The 14,281-nt window shown below is 42.0% G+C and overlaps 1 protein-coding gene across 1 annotated transcript in view; it reads right to left on the bottom strand.

Moving 5' to 3' along the window:
- LOC126235482 (nuclear receptor subfamily 2 group E member 1) overlaps positions 1–8,033 on the bottom strand; it is an 85,272-nt gene extending 77,239 nt beyond the window's left edge. The window contains exon 1 of the mRNA XM_049944203.1: positions 7,613–8,033. Within this exon, the coding sequence (XP_049800160.1) occupies positions 7,613–8,033 (421 nt within the window). The remainder of the gene's footprint in view (positions 1–7,612) is intronic.
- Between the last annotated feature and the right edge of the window lie 6,248 nt (positions 8,034–14,281).

Raw genomic sequence — 14,281 nt, forward strand, 5'->3', positions numbered from 1 at the left:
GACTCCAGCTCCAGCGATACGCGCGCTGCCGAAACCTACCCCACTGCGGTTAAAGCATTCATCACAGGCGACCGGCACTCCCTTCCGATTATGCCGTCCGTAAAACAGCACATCAAAGGCGTATCAACATTTGTCTTGGGCAAACAGGTATTATTCTGGCGGAGGCCACGACAACTTAATAATAGTGTTGTCAAGAAGCTCTGTATCATGGATTCCATTGCGCACATTAAATTATAAGCTGTCAAATGGCGGCATTACAGCACGTACGGAAGGAGAACCTATCACATTCTTCGCCCATGATACCAGAAGACTTCATAGATGAAACACTATATGCAAACCAGTTACTGATCGCTGTTGGGCATTAAACTTTCGTCACTTCGCCTCAAAGTTACGTTATACTTAGCGTGATGGTAGCAGTCAAGATATTCTGACGAACAGTTGTCATACAACGAACATTCAAAGGCAAAGGCATTAAAATTGCGCGATCTCGTTGCTTCACTAGCTACGTATAAAGCAAACAACGTACCTGACGCTAGAGGCAGGTCAACAGTTTCTGACTTCCTGTCAGTCTTATATTTTAGAGGCCTATAAACCATTTTTCCCGTTCCTCTCGCTACATTAATGTATTTTCTCCATACTAAATCCATATACAAAGACAGAAAGGCAGCACACGGGCCACAATGGAGAGTGCCTTTTACCATTGCTAATCGTTGACTTTCCTGTTCCAGTCGCGCATGGAGCGACGGAAAAACGACTATTTATATATCTCTTTATGGGCCCTAATTTGACTTGTCTTCCCATTCTTTACACAAGATGCACGTCGGTGTCAGTAAAATCATTCTGCAGTGTGTCAAATGGCGGTTCTCTAAACTTCTGAACAGTTGCGGAAAAAGAAAATAGTCTTCCCTTCAGCGACTCCTATTTGAGTTTGCGGAGTGTTACCGTAACACGTGCGTGTCGGTCGAACCCACCGGTAACAAATCTAACAGCACGCCTCTGAATTGCTTCGATGTCTACTTTCCATCTGATCTGGTGAGTATCCCGAACACTGGAGCACTACTCAAGAATAGATCGCACAAGTGTTCTGTTACCCCTATCCTATTTTGTCGAGCCACAGATGAAGTTAAAAGTATTTTATCTGCGGTCAGAACAACAGAAGCAGCAGTTCTTTTACCTCGTTTAATTATTCGTACAATAATAAACCATATCTATAATGGAAATGTTTGGATATTGTGGCCAAGTCGACTCGTTGCGATTTATAGTGAATGTGAAGACAAAATGAAGGGAGATAAAGTATTGTTTGCTTAACGGAATCCAACATGGCGGACGCTCGTTTATCTTTGTAAAAACTTTTGGAACATTGATGTCTTCGAGTGAGTGCTGGGATATCCCGATGAATTTGCTTGCTGACGGTTCCTCCTCCACCATAACTGTTAATCAGTGCAAGCGGAGACGCTTAAGTGAGAAACAGCTAAAGTGTTGGATTGTGGATCAAAGACCGATTGCGAAATATCAGTACGGTGCACAGCATTACTGCCCATAGATAATGCTAAGACCTCAACGAAGATTTAGCCGACATGTCTCACGGTTGGTTCCGATGAAAGTAAGGAAATAACATTTCAGACATTGGGTGCTAATAGCTCGTCGTTGAAAAGAGCGATTTCTGTTAACGTAACAAATTCTATATCTGGACTAGTATTTAGGTAATTCAAGTTTTAAGTGAACTTTGTACAGTCAGAATTTAAGTCCTCCGTGTGTTCCCTAAAATCATTCCCGTCGTGTGATGCGATGGTTCCTCTGCAAGGCTTGTTGATCCACACCGTCAAACCTGAGCTTGCGCTCCGTCTATAACAACTTTGTCATTGACTACACGATAAACCTTAAACTTCCTTCCTTTTTCCATCATTCTCTTCTAGTGCACACGTTGATTCCTTCGAAGGGACTGAAGCAATGAATTTAAGTCAGCATTCTGACCAACGCATAACGTCACTGTGTGTGGGACCACTAAATGGTATGACAGATGGTAGTGTATCAGAAGGTTGCCAAAAGCATCTGCTGAGAGCACGAGGTGTGATATAAACTTATTGATTTTGCGTTTGCGAATTGAACAGAAACTCGTAGCTGACTCAGCTTCCTTCATAAGAACGCGGAACGTAAATGATCAATATGGAAGGGGAGAAAATGATGAATGCATGGATTGGCCGAGTTGTTGGAGGTAGAGGAGTAACCGAGAGGGTGTTGCAATATAGGTGACCTACAGTGCGAAGTTCTCGCCCGCTTCCCCTGTGGTAATCCTCCGCTCTGCTTTAACCTTCGTCGTACACAGATGCAGACACTACAGAACTGCATAACGATCTATTACGTAGAATGTCTTTTTCTTGTCTTAAGCTTAAATGCTACATGATAGAAAAGATCGTCCATAGAAACTTCTATTTGTTTATATATTGTATTGCCAATTCATTAAACAGACAGTATTATCTAATGGACTATTCTTTTTAGATACGTGTTGCTTATTGACGCAGTCAGCTCACGCGTTCTAGGGATTAATATATACCATAGTATTAACGCTGTAACTCATTTCAGTGACGCTGTTTTTAAGTATGAGAGGAAATAATTTCTCCTTCTATTGCAAATTTCTGGTCGCGTTGCATAAAAAAACATCTTTTCATTGTGTGACGTTATGATTCCCTAAGAATATGTGAAACACCTTGTTACGAACAGTATCCTGGCTCATGGCGTACGTTTACTGTGAAATTAAAATCGTTTAGGAGCAGCGTGGTAAAAGGGTTGGTTGTAATAGTAAGTGCACCTTCCAGTTGAATATTTTGGGGGTCTTTTGGATGCTGTATCATTACCTCACGACAAGCGTATGTGTGCACATTAGTGTAGTGCATGACTGAGCCATAAGCTGCGCGTTGTCGCAAACGATCGGAACTGCTGCAGTTTTGACATCTGTTACAGAGAAATTAACTTTTCGGTTTCCCGATTTTTGTTTCATTTTTTTATTTTAGCAAGTAACTACTGCACCACTACTAGTTATTGCCTGGAGAGTTTAAGGCGAAACAATAACAATGAACGCTAGGGTCGATATGCTGCGAATGTAGGCTTTCTGTGCTAATATCGATGATTAAATATTTCCGATTATCAGCTGAGTAGAAACAGATTTGTCCTGATGGTACGATTCGAAATTTTCCAACGCAGTAACGATATATTTGCAGTAAATGACACGTCAGAACATGTCACTTCAAAACATATAATTCAAACGGCAGCGAAACATCAGTTATTGCCGTTCTAGAAATACATATCCCATGTGGGATTCTCTCTGAAAATTGTTTGAAACTAGGAGACGGCGGTGTCAAATGGCCTTCTGATCCATTTCCGACGCTATCTGAAGTTATTTTTACACGTATTCTTGCCGTGGTTATTTATGTTGATAAATGTGTCCTTCTGTTAGCGTATGTTTCTCTTGCTGCTTACGATGGTTACGTCGGAAGTTAAGTTTTTCCTCGAGAGCGTGAAGCAGTGCACGAAAGGATATTTTGTGCCTTTTAGAATACATGGACCACGAGAACATTCAACTATAATACGGAAGCAGAACTTTTTTGAACATATTTAACAATTAGGAAGTAGATAACACAAAGAGCAAAGCAAAAGTTCTTTTTCTTGGGGTACTTTGTATATAATCTTCTTCCGACAGGTACTTGCAGTGTTTATTGTTTGCGATTCCAGTTTTAGCACGGGGATCCACGATAAATTTTTGTTTTTGCTTTTTATCTAATTTCGTTGCAAGTTGTTTAGTAACGAGGCTATTCTTGCAAAGCGGACGAACTCTCGTAATACGACTTCGCCGTTCAGCACTCTTACTGTGGCGTGGCAAAGATGTTCCGTCTGGTGCGAAGAAACTACGGTTTGTCGGGACATCGTTTCGTGATTCAATGATACACAAAATCGACATTTTGGACGAAGTCTTTGCTTCAATTAGATAAACCTATGTTCTTTAGAGGAAAATAAGACCATGCAGTTGCCGAGAATCAAAATTATTCGAACACGCACCTGGAAAGACATACGTATTCGTTAAGTTCAAGGGTCTTTATCTACTGTGCCTACACCCACAATGAGTGATTTCTTGTTGTGTTTTCCTCTAAACAAGGCAGTTTTACGTAACTGGAGCAACACCACATCTATTTCTACATTTAGTTTGTTGAATAACATTTTACCGTAAAAATAAATAACCGCTGATATGTAAAAAAAATACTCTTTCGTACTCTCATTCATTATTGTATTTCGAAGAATATGCAGTGAAAAATATAATCGCTGGAGACAAACGGAAACGGATGCACAACCGAGGAAACAGCTATTACGGTGACAACCATCAACCTGGTGATGGCGACATAAGTCTATTCGCAACGTGAAAGAGGCCGTCTTGTTCGGGGGTATGTTATTCGAATACTGGACAGCAGTTCTCCGGAACAGAGAGGAAACGCTGGAATCGAGAACTTCGTCCTCGAATGGCCCGACTCGACAACGACGCGATATTTCATTTCCGCGCAGTGTCAATAGCTCTAATAGGTTCGTACTAAGCCACGTACAAACGAATTTAATGTTTTGTCTCGAAGATGAAGCGTATGCAAACAGTCGAAATGTCGTCCCAGAACAATGCCGTCACTCGACTGATAAAACGAGACGATTTCGCTGTCAGTGCTGTAGTACAGGTTTCACGGGAAATAGGCTACATTTTGTTTGTATAGTACGTCTTTTAACTATTTACAAAAACGTAAACAAATCTAAATACAAACGATCGACGAACTTTTATTGATAAGATGTATATTCTTCATTCTCCCCTCTTCCATGTAAAACTATAGCGAATTCGAAAAGAAAAAGATACTGGGTATCTTTCTTCTAACGTCTTGCAGTTTAGGCTTTGGAGCATTTCTGCGAAGTTCTGCCGCTAATCAACGGAACCGGTCAAATATCCTATGTGATATGGGTTCCACACGCTTGAGCAGTATGCAGCGCTCGTAATCTCACATCGTACACAGACACACACGCACACAAACACATACATCAATTTTGTCGTGGACTGTGGAGAACATTGTCGTAGGAAGAAATTAAAATAGTTCCCACCCCTCCGTTCTGACCAATACTTTAGGGAGGATTGCTTCGGTTATCAACCGGAGCTAGAAACCTTCTCGCAGGTACTGCTTCCCAGGACCTGCAGTTCCAGGTTGTTGGGATATTTGACTGAAAGGAAGAAAGTTCTAAGACAGTCAGCCCAGTTCTCACGAGTGGGGAACGAAAGACGTAAAATTTAAGAAAGGACATCGTTTCTACCAGTCTGCTTTAAAATAGTAGTACTGCACTATTGCCTAGTTCGAATTTTTTTATTTTCAAGCGCTTAACAAATGTGGATATATTATCCTCGTTAGTTGTATCCACACATATTATGGTATTCAGCTTGATCAACACTCGAAAGTATGTAGCAGTGCTTAAGATGCATTACTATTTTAAAACAACCTGGTACCAAAGACGTCGTTAATTAAATTGATCGAGACTGTGGTGCGCAACACAAGAATACAAAATGTAATAATAAACAATGTAGGAGAATTTTTGAACATGTCGGCTGGTGCAAATGGTTTCAAGAAATGCAAAGTGATTCGAAGGAAATAAAGGTTGTAGAAAAAGAAATTTTGGAGAGAGATAAGTCTCGAAACAAGATTTTTGATCCCCATCTCCAGAAGCAACCGAAAAAGAAAACTGGATAATGTGGCTATGTGTCGGAAACAACAACACTCCGATCGAACGAAAAATTATTGCGAAAACCGCAAGTCAAATCGTAAGTTCTTTTTTCGCAACCTATAGCAGAGGCCGAAATCGAGTAAAAAAGTTAAGAACTAGATAAAACTACATTGAAAACTGAAATAACAGTATTAATGCTCGACAATAATATATCATTTTTTTGTCCTGAACCGGGTTTCAGCTGTCTAGGTCGCCAGTGTGCTTAAAACTGAACACAGACATCGCAACATCAGCCAGATTTTCTAGCTGTAAAGCCATCATTTCCATAAATATGTGACATTTACATGTCATGCATCTATATGAAAAACGAGGAAATGGATTGCGGCGGTTTGACATGGGTACAAAACAAGTAATGTTCTGTAATGATCAGATGAATGTCTTTGTCTGTAAACACATGGATACAAATTCGTTAACTCAGTGCTCCACTGAGACACAAAAAACACCGGACTGCAATGTTGCAGATTGACACTGATATAAAACAAGAAATATTGTGTGGGGATATACTGAATGTTTGTGTATGGATACACAATTTTTAAATTTCACGTCTTTGGAAATAATAATCTTCGTAATTTACAGGTAGAAACTCTCACTGATGTTTTGTCGACTGTCCAGTGTGCGATTTGCAGGGGGAGGGGGGGATAGGGGGGATTTCCTCCCCTCTGCATCAGACCATCCCCTCCTCTGGTTTTAGTTTATGCATCCCAACCTGGGATGTTTATTTCCCACGCACTGGAGTAAAACTTTACATATAATTTAAATTTGTGGAGCCCAACACTGAATGTTTTTAATACAGTCTTACTATTAATATGTTTGCTTATTAATTTTTAAAACGTGTTATGTAGTAGGTAAGCATTTCAAAACATTTAGAACTAAATGACGCACGCCACATTTCTGTAGCATGCCACAATGTTGCAAGACGTCGCCCCAGCGTAAACGAGGCTTTAGAGCCATGCCTGTATTGTATGGCGGATGTGATGTGTTGCGTACGAAACTAAAACCTGCAATCAGATCCAAACGTCGTGGGAAACTGTGAAGAGGTGTCATCCCGCAGCAAGATAACGTTCGCCCACATTCTGCCAAACGGACAGCCGACGCAATAAAGGAGTTGTGATTCAAGGTGCTGGAACATCCACCATACAGTCCAGACCTGGCTCCAAGCGATTTTCACATGTTTGGACCCTTAACGGAAGCACTACAGGGAAGAAGATTTGAAAGTGATGAAGACGTCATTGGTTACAGATGCAACCGATAAACGTATTTTCTGATGAAATGAAAAAAAAAAAAACTCGTAAAACGTCGGGAAAACTGCATTGAAGTCCAGGGAGGTTACGTGGAAAAATAGCGCATGTTTCAGTTTTCGGTCATCAGAATAAGTACAGCTTTTCACAAATGTGCCTTTAGTTTTTGAATTCCCCTCGTATACCTGTATGTAGATTTTTACCTATAATGTACTTTTAAAGATATAAAAAGGGATGGCTTTTCTGATAGTGTATGCGCGTAAATAGTGAGTTTCGGCATTAACATCTATTTATAAATAACTGTTTAACCATGGGTAACGCCACGGTCCAAGCTAGTAACATATATAATTATACTAACCCTCTAAGACACCTCCCCCCCCCCCCCCCCCCCCACTGGTAAAAGCACAAATCGCACACTGCGACTGCCTGTACAGTCTAAGTTGTCTATCGATGGCCGAGAGAGACGGTTAAGAACGAAATGAAAAATAAATGTTGACGAACATTAACTTCAGTTTCTAATGCATCTGTGACCCAGCAAGTACACACGGAATAGTGCACGAAAGATGAAAATAACTTACTGGAGGCGCCGGGCGATATCTTGGGCGACACCCTGGGGTCGAAGGGGTGCATCGCGGCCAGTGGCTGGGGCGACTCCTGCTGCGGCTGCTGCATCTCGCGGTGCCCGAGCCCTGCTCCTGCTGGCTGACTGCGTGACTGACTGACTGACTGCGGGGGCTGCGGGCCGGGGGCCGGGGCTGCCCCGGCGGCGGCGCGACCCGGGGTGGCCGGCCGCAGCGCGGCTCGCCATTGGCTGGCGGGAGCCCCGCCCTGCGCGCGCACCCCCAGCCGCCCTTTGTGCTTCCCCGCTTTGTGGAGCCCATTGGCCGCGCCGCACTTGACGCCGCCGACGGGACGCCGCTGGCTTACGGACATTTGCATCGCCGCCGACAATGGGAGAAATGGGCCCGCGGGACTCGTTCGGGGCCCCCTCGCCTGCATGTGGCGTCGCCCGGTAGGAAGAATAGGCAGAGCCAGTTTGTCCGAGAGGGTCGCCGGCGGATTTGCGATTTGTGCGCGTTGACGGGCGTCGGTCAGCGGCCGGGGCTTCAATTACGACGTCGAGTCAGCAGCCCCCGTGGCTGCCAGATGCGGGGGGTTTCGTGAAAAGGGGTGGACGCCGGCGCTACCGGAGTGCAGCGTGGCAAAACTGATGGCGAGCAGGTCAATTGATTGTCGGTATTGTCAACCGGAGCGGCGCTGCACGACTCGAGTTTCCCCAGGGGCTTGGATCGGGAACGAATTAAAAGTGGAACTTGATGACGCAGTGTTGGGATCTCAAAGCCAAAGTACAATCCTTGTACGGAGAAATAATTACAACCCAATCACTGAGTTAATTAAAGTAGCTGTTCTGGTCTGTATGCCGTCTCAGTTGCAACAGGCCTAACAAAAAGCAATTAGCATTCAGCTATACCCCGTAGCAACCCTATCGTTGTCGTTCGTGAGGTTTCTTTCCGCTATACTAAGGCATTTACAGCAACGTGTTTTATCAAAGGAAGGGAGGGGAATACTTCATCACCACCAAAAATTAAGATCTAGTTCACTGCTGACTAACTCATAATATACTTTTTAAAGAAATGTTGCTCTGTATGAAGGGTCTTAAACCTGAAAGCCGGCCGGGATGGCCGAGCGGTTTTAGGCGCTACAGTCTGGAACCGCGCGACCACTACGGTCGCAGGTTCGAATCCTGCCTCGGGCATGGATGTGTGTGATGTCCTTAGGTTAGTTAGGTTTAAGTAGTTCTAAGTTCTAGGGGACTGATGACCACAACAGTTAAGTCCCATAGTGCTCAGAGCCATTTGAACCAAACCTAAAAAGTATTGAGTGAGATATTCATTGTGAAAAGTCACATCTACTTCTAACATTTAAATTTTGGTTTAAGTTCAAGCCAAAAATTTAAAACATTTATTGATTCTGCTAGAAATTTCGTGAAAAACAGTAAATATTATTTCAAAATATAAATTACCTGACTAAATTACATTATTTTCAAAAGGTGGGCATCACGCAACTTCACCTCCTTGGTATTGCGACGGTTTACCATACTTGGACGTGGAGACTATTTTCACACCATGGTTTGAGAATGGATTACCCTCGATCTATAACACTAGAACATCACAGTTTTTTTTGTCGAAGATGCATAACATTAGAGAAGCCAGTATTAGAAATTATATTTGTTTTGCTATGGTATTTTATTACGACAGTTTGTGAAAGAGATGAATTTAGAATGCGTCTTAAATTTTCGGTGCCTTTATCTGCAGTGTCATGCGTGTAATATAGTGTGGCAGGCATGTCTCAAGTTCAACAGAAAGGTTATCTTGCAGTTGAGAGTAAAACTGAGAAATTAATTTATTTCATGTAAGGGTTGCATTGTTCAGGAATTACCTTCAACAATGATACACGGTATAGCCACACAACACAAGATTTGAGGTACAACATTTTTATGGACGTTTGTAGTAAACAAAGTAAACAATATTGAAGGCCAGTGATATATGTATTAACCAATGGCATTTACAGTGGTAACGCAATTGCCGGCATGGTTACTTTGAAAACAAGGACGATGTGCTCCCGCAATTCGAACTTGCGCTCCTCCACTGACGAGCTGGACTTCGACGGGAAGACAAACACTAAACTTACTCCCTCTCCGGTTGTTTTCAGTTAATAGACATAGACTTGTTTGAAAATCACGGAAAACATTTGTTTTCTCATTCATTCTTAAAAAAAAAGACATCCGTGTTAATTATAGTAGATCGTACGCATAATTAACGTTCTATATTGTTTTATAATTAGTGCTTTTCCATTACATATGATCGGTATTAATACCAGGATTTACAACAGGGAATTGAAGTGGTTCTTCTCAGAAGCCAGTGTTTTTCCGTACGAAATATTTTCTTTCACTGTTAATTATGAAATGTTATAAAAAATAAGTATTTTGAATCGGTAATGCTTTAGTTTTACAGCAATAAGGAGCTTAGTATCTTCACAGATTTAGGGCAGCCACGCCAAGCTTATTAAAACTGTCACGGCCGGACCTATTTATAGAACCAAGACTATCGATTGTGAACCAGTTTTACTTGTCGACTCTGTAGGAAGTGTCGTGAATAGAAGATGGAACCTCCGCTACAGTCGTCTGAAACTCAGAAATCTGGGGTTGCAGTGGCAATCATAACTCTAACATCTGATTTAATAATATCCCGTTGACGCTAAGGGTCGTTTAGTATTTGCAGGTTCTCGGACTACGATATTTCACAGAAATAGTAGGGTCTAGTAAGTAGATGTGCTGCATACTTCCTACTCCAGTAAATTGATAGTGGCTTCAAAAAGAAAACGATAAGTATATTTCTAGGTGGAGGATGACACTTCAGACGGGAATCAGTAACTTTATTTTTCCTCCCCAGCCCGTTTCACGTAGAGCAGATGACTGGATTATAGGCAACACACACGGCATACGCACAAAGCAGAGTACGATGTCCTGCCACATTTCAGAGGCATAACCAATACAGAACAACACCTAGAGCCAAAGGAAAGGATCAGCGAACATTTTGTCTGTAACAGAAGTTGTTCCCTCACATCCCTACACGTTTGATGCAGACACCCTGGGTATATAAAATGACATCTGATTTCGCATGAACATGACATGGTGAGCGTAGTATATTAACGGAGCAGAGACTAACGGGGAGTCATTGTAGTAACGACACGGGCCGCAAATGAGGAAATCCTCTGACATAGGCAATTTCCGCAAAGGGCAGATAATTACGGTCCAGCGTCTGGGAACGAACATCTCTGAAAAGGAGAACCAGGTCCACACTTCATTAGACTCGCAGTCTGAGAGGACGTCGGTTCTGATCTCCGTCCAGCCATCCCGTGACTTCCCTAAGTTTTCTACACTGATTTCAAAGCTGCTCTTAGTTTTGTTCTATCCACCTCTCCCCAGGGTGCTGTCGACTTTGAGGGAATCCGGGCACGTAGGAGAATCACTGTCTTAACCAATATAAAATTTATTCATATGAAAGGTACCTTTTCTCAGAAACTATTGGGAACAAAACTATCAAAAATATGACTTTTGGGTTGCCCATTTCTAACTGCTTTAACAGAGAAATTCTGAAAATATGAGTTAGTTTTGAGACAATATTTATTTTTGTAAAAAATATAAAAATAATCTGTCCACATTTTTCCACATATGCAAAGCCCTAACTTCTTTGAGATCTACAAAATAAGAAAACTCCTGTGATATAATATAAACAGTACCTCAGTGAGTATACTCCGTAATTTTGAACAAATCCTGGCAGTTAGAAGATGAGAAAAAGTACAGTTCACTCTTAAAAAATACAACTTACAGGAGACAGCCATTAAAGTAGTCTACGCATCCCAGCTCCATACGACGGGTTGGCTTCATCCTCTTCCACCTCATCTTGCAAGCTCTATAACAGCTATATCTCTCTCTCTCTCTCTCTCTCTCTCTCTCTCTCTCTCTCTCTCTCTCTCTCTCTCGTGCTCTAAGGCTCTAAGTCCTTATTTATATCAATTTGTTTCACCGTGAAACGACCAACAGTTTGTAGCAGTCTTTTCAGGACTTCACACCTTGCAAAATTTCTTTCACTAAACGTTGCCAGAGCATCAAAGAGACGAAAATGCAGTATACTAATTGATCCAAACACTGTTTTGGGAATTCTGATCCACATTATGCTGTTGATGAACTCACTAGGATTCAGGATGCAGTCATGAAGACATTTCTTCAATAGTCTTCCATCTGACAAATCTTCAAAGGTTTCTTTCAAGACATCCACTATGGTAAAAAGCTGGCTTGTGAATACATTTCTTGACATTTTGCTCTTCTCTGTTGTATTTGCGCCATGAATCACTTCGTAGAGGGCACAGGCAAGGGGTGGGTTTACCGTTTGTTGAAGAGAGAGGAAACAAGATTGCACAGACAGCTTTTCTCATGTCACCTATGCTGCTGACATTTTTCCTGACGGCCACTATAGAATATTCTTGAATTTCATCTACGACATATTCTGTGAGTTTTTCCTTACCATTTAATCTTCCGCCAATTTATAATTTCTCGCCCTGAACGCAGTTTTCAGTCGTCACAGTCTCGTACCCATTCGCTATTCTACATGACCTATGCACTCCAGTTTAGCGATGGTTACATTTTCTCCACATGGCTTATCTTCCTGAGCTGTTTTGAAACCTCTTGAATACCTATGTCCTAAATAATTTCCCTCAGAGACGGATGACTCAAAAATGTCAGAACTGTTAAGTGTACGTGATCACGCCGGCAGGGCATTTTTTTAATGAATAAATAAACCAGACATTAGGCAATTATATATTGTGTGTGATCGCGCGCACGCATTTGTCGTCTATTTTTGACAAAGGCCTTGTTAGCCGAAAGCTTATTTGTAACAGACTTTTTGTTGAGCCTATGTGCGACTCAGCGTATCCACTATATGGTGAGTAGCAACTTCCCTCTTTATTCCATAGATCAAGAACAAAGAAAAAACCAAAAATCGAAACTATGAAGATTTCAACCTGTCAGGAACCACTTCGGCGCAGCCTCTGGGTTTTTCCTTGACCGCTGTTGACTAATGGTACCTCCTTGCTGTCCCCTGAGCGCAAATGGCCAGCATCGTTCATTTGAAAAGGACACGAGAGGTTTAACTGCTCATCTATAGCTAATATGAGCTTGTGTTCCGTCTCTTGTGACCTCGACGCCCATTATGTGCTAATGGTCCTTCCTAGCTTCTGGTTATTGATATCCTATGTCAGTATTCTCAAGTGAGAATCTGTAGTCTATATAATTTGGTTTGACACATCCTCTAGACAACACCAGTCTGTATGATACCAGAAGTGAGTTCATAACTTTTTCGTACTGATTTTAAAACTACTCTTAGTTTCCTTCTGTCACGTACAAATAGAGTAAAGTTTATTTCCATAGGAAAATTATTAGGGCAGGAAACGAAGTACACGAAAATGGGGGCATGGTACCTGAGCAAAGCAAAAGCGTTGGAGTGCAAAGGTTTGCTCAAAATGGAGACATTTTGTTTATGATACTAAAAAAAATCCTGCATAATGTGTATGTAGACCATAGAAGTCTTTTTTTTCGATTACACACCAAAATGAGCTTGACAAAACATTCTATTAGGGCTCCTCCACAGAGTGGATGATGGTTGAAGTAACTTTCTATGAAATTTCCCTTCATCAATCAATAAAAACTCAAAGCTGGAATTATTATTGCTTCCCAAGCTCACAATGTGGTTCAGGATCACGAATCTGAAAATACAATGTAACAGTGAGAAATAGAAACTGACTACTCTTTAGGTCTGTTACTGAAAACGTTCTAGGGTATAAACAAGTTCCAGTAACAACAACGTTGTGAAAAATTTCAGTTCTGCTACCTACACTCGCATCTTGACAACTGGGAATTAAATATTTCGAGATGCACAGGGTCAAGGCATGCTGACAACAAGACGTAGCCTGCAGCGCCTCCCCTGGGCTCGTGGCCATGTCGGTTGGACAGTAGACGACTGGGAAACTGTGGCCTGGACAGATGTGTCCCAACTTCAGTTGATAAGAGCGCATTGAAATGTTGGAATGTGACGCAGACTCCTCGAAGTCACGGACCCGAGTTGTCAACAACGCACTGTGCAAGTTGGTTGCGGTTCTATAGTCGTAATGGCGTGAGCTTTGTTAAGATGAAATGGACTGGTTCTTCTTGTCCCACTGTACCGACGATTGAATGGTTATAGTCGGCTACTTGGAGACCACTTGCAGCCCTTCATGGACTTCCTGTTCCCACGGCAACGCGTCATATCAGCGGGCCACAGTTGTCAGCTACTGGTTTGAAGAACATTCTGTACAATTCGAAAGAGTGGTTTTGCCTCCCAGAACGCTCGACATGAATCCCATCGAACATGTATGGAAGAGGTCAATTCGTGCACAAAATTCTGTACCGGAAACACTCTCACAGTTGTGGACGGCTGTAGAGGCAGCATAGCTCAGTATTTCTGCAGGGGACTTCCAACAACGTGTTGAGTCCATACCACTTCGAATTGCTGCACTACGGCTGGTAAAAGATCTGACAAGATATTAGGTGGTATCCCGTGACTTGTCAACCTCAGTGTAATTTATCCACACAAAAATAAAACAAAAATTATGAATCATAAAATGTATTCACAATTTTCGAAAACATTTTC

Source organism: Schistocerca nitens, chromosome 2 (assembly GCF_023898315.1).
Source record: "Schistocerca nitens isolate TAMUIC-IGC-003100 chromosome 2, iqSchNite1.1, whole genome shotgun sequence".
Taxonomy (NCBI): Eukaryota; Metazoa; Arthropoda; class Insecta; order Orthoptera; family Acrididae; genus Schistocerca; species Schistocerca nitens.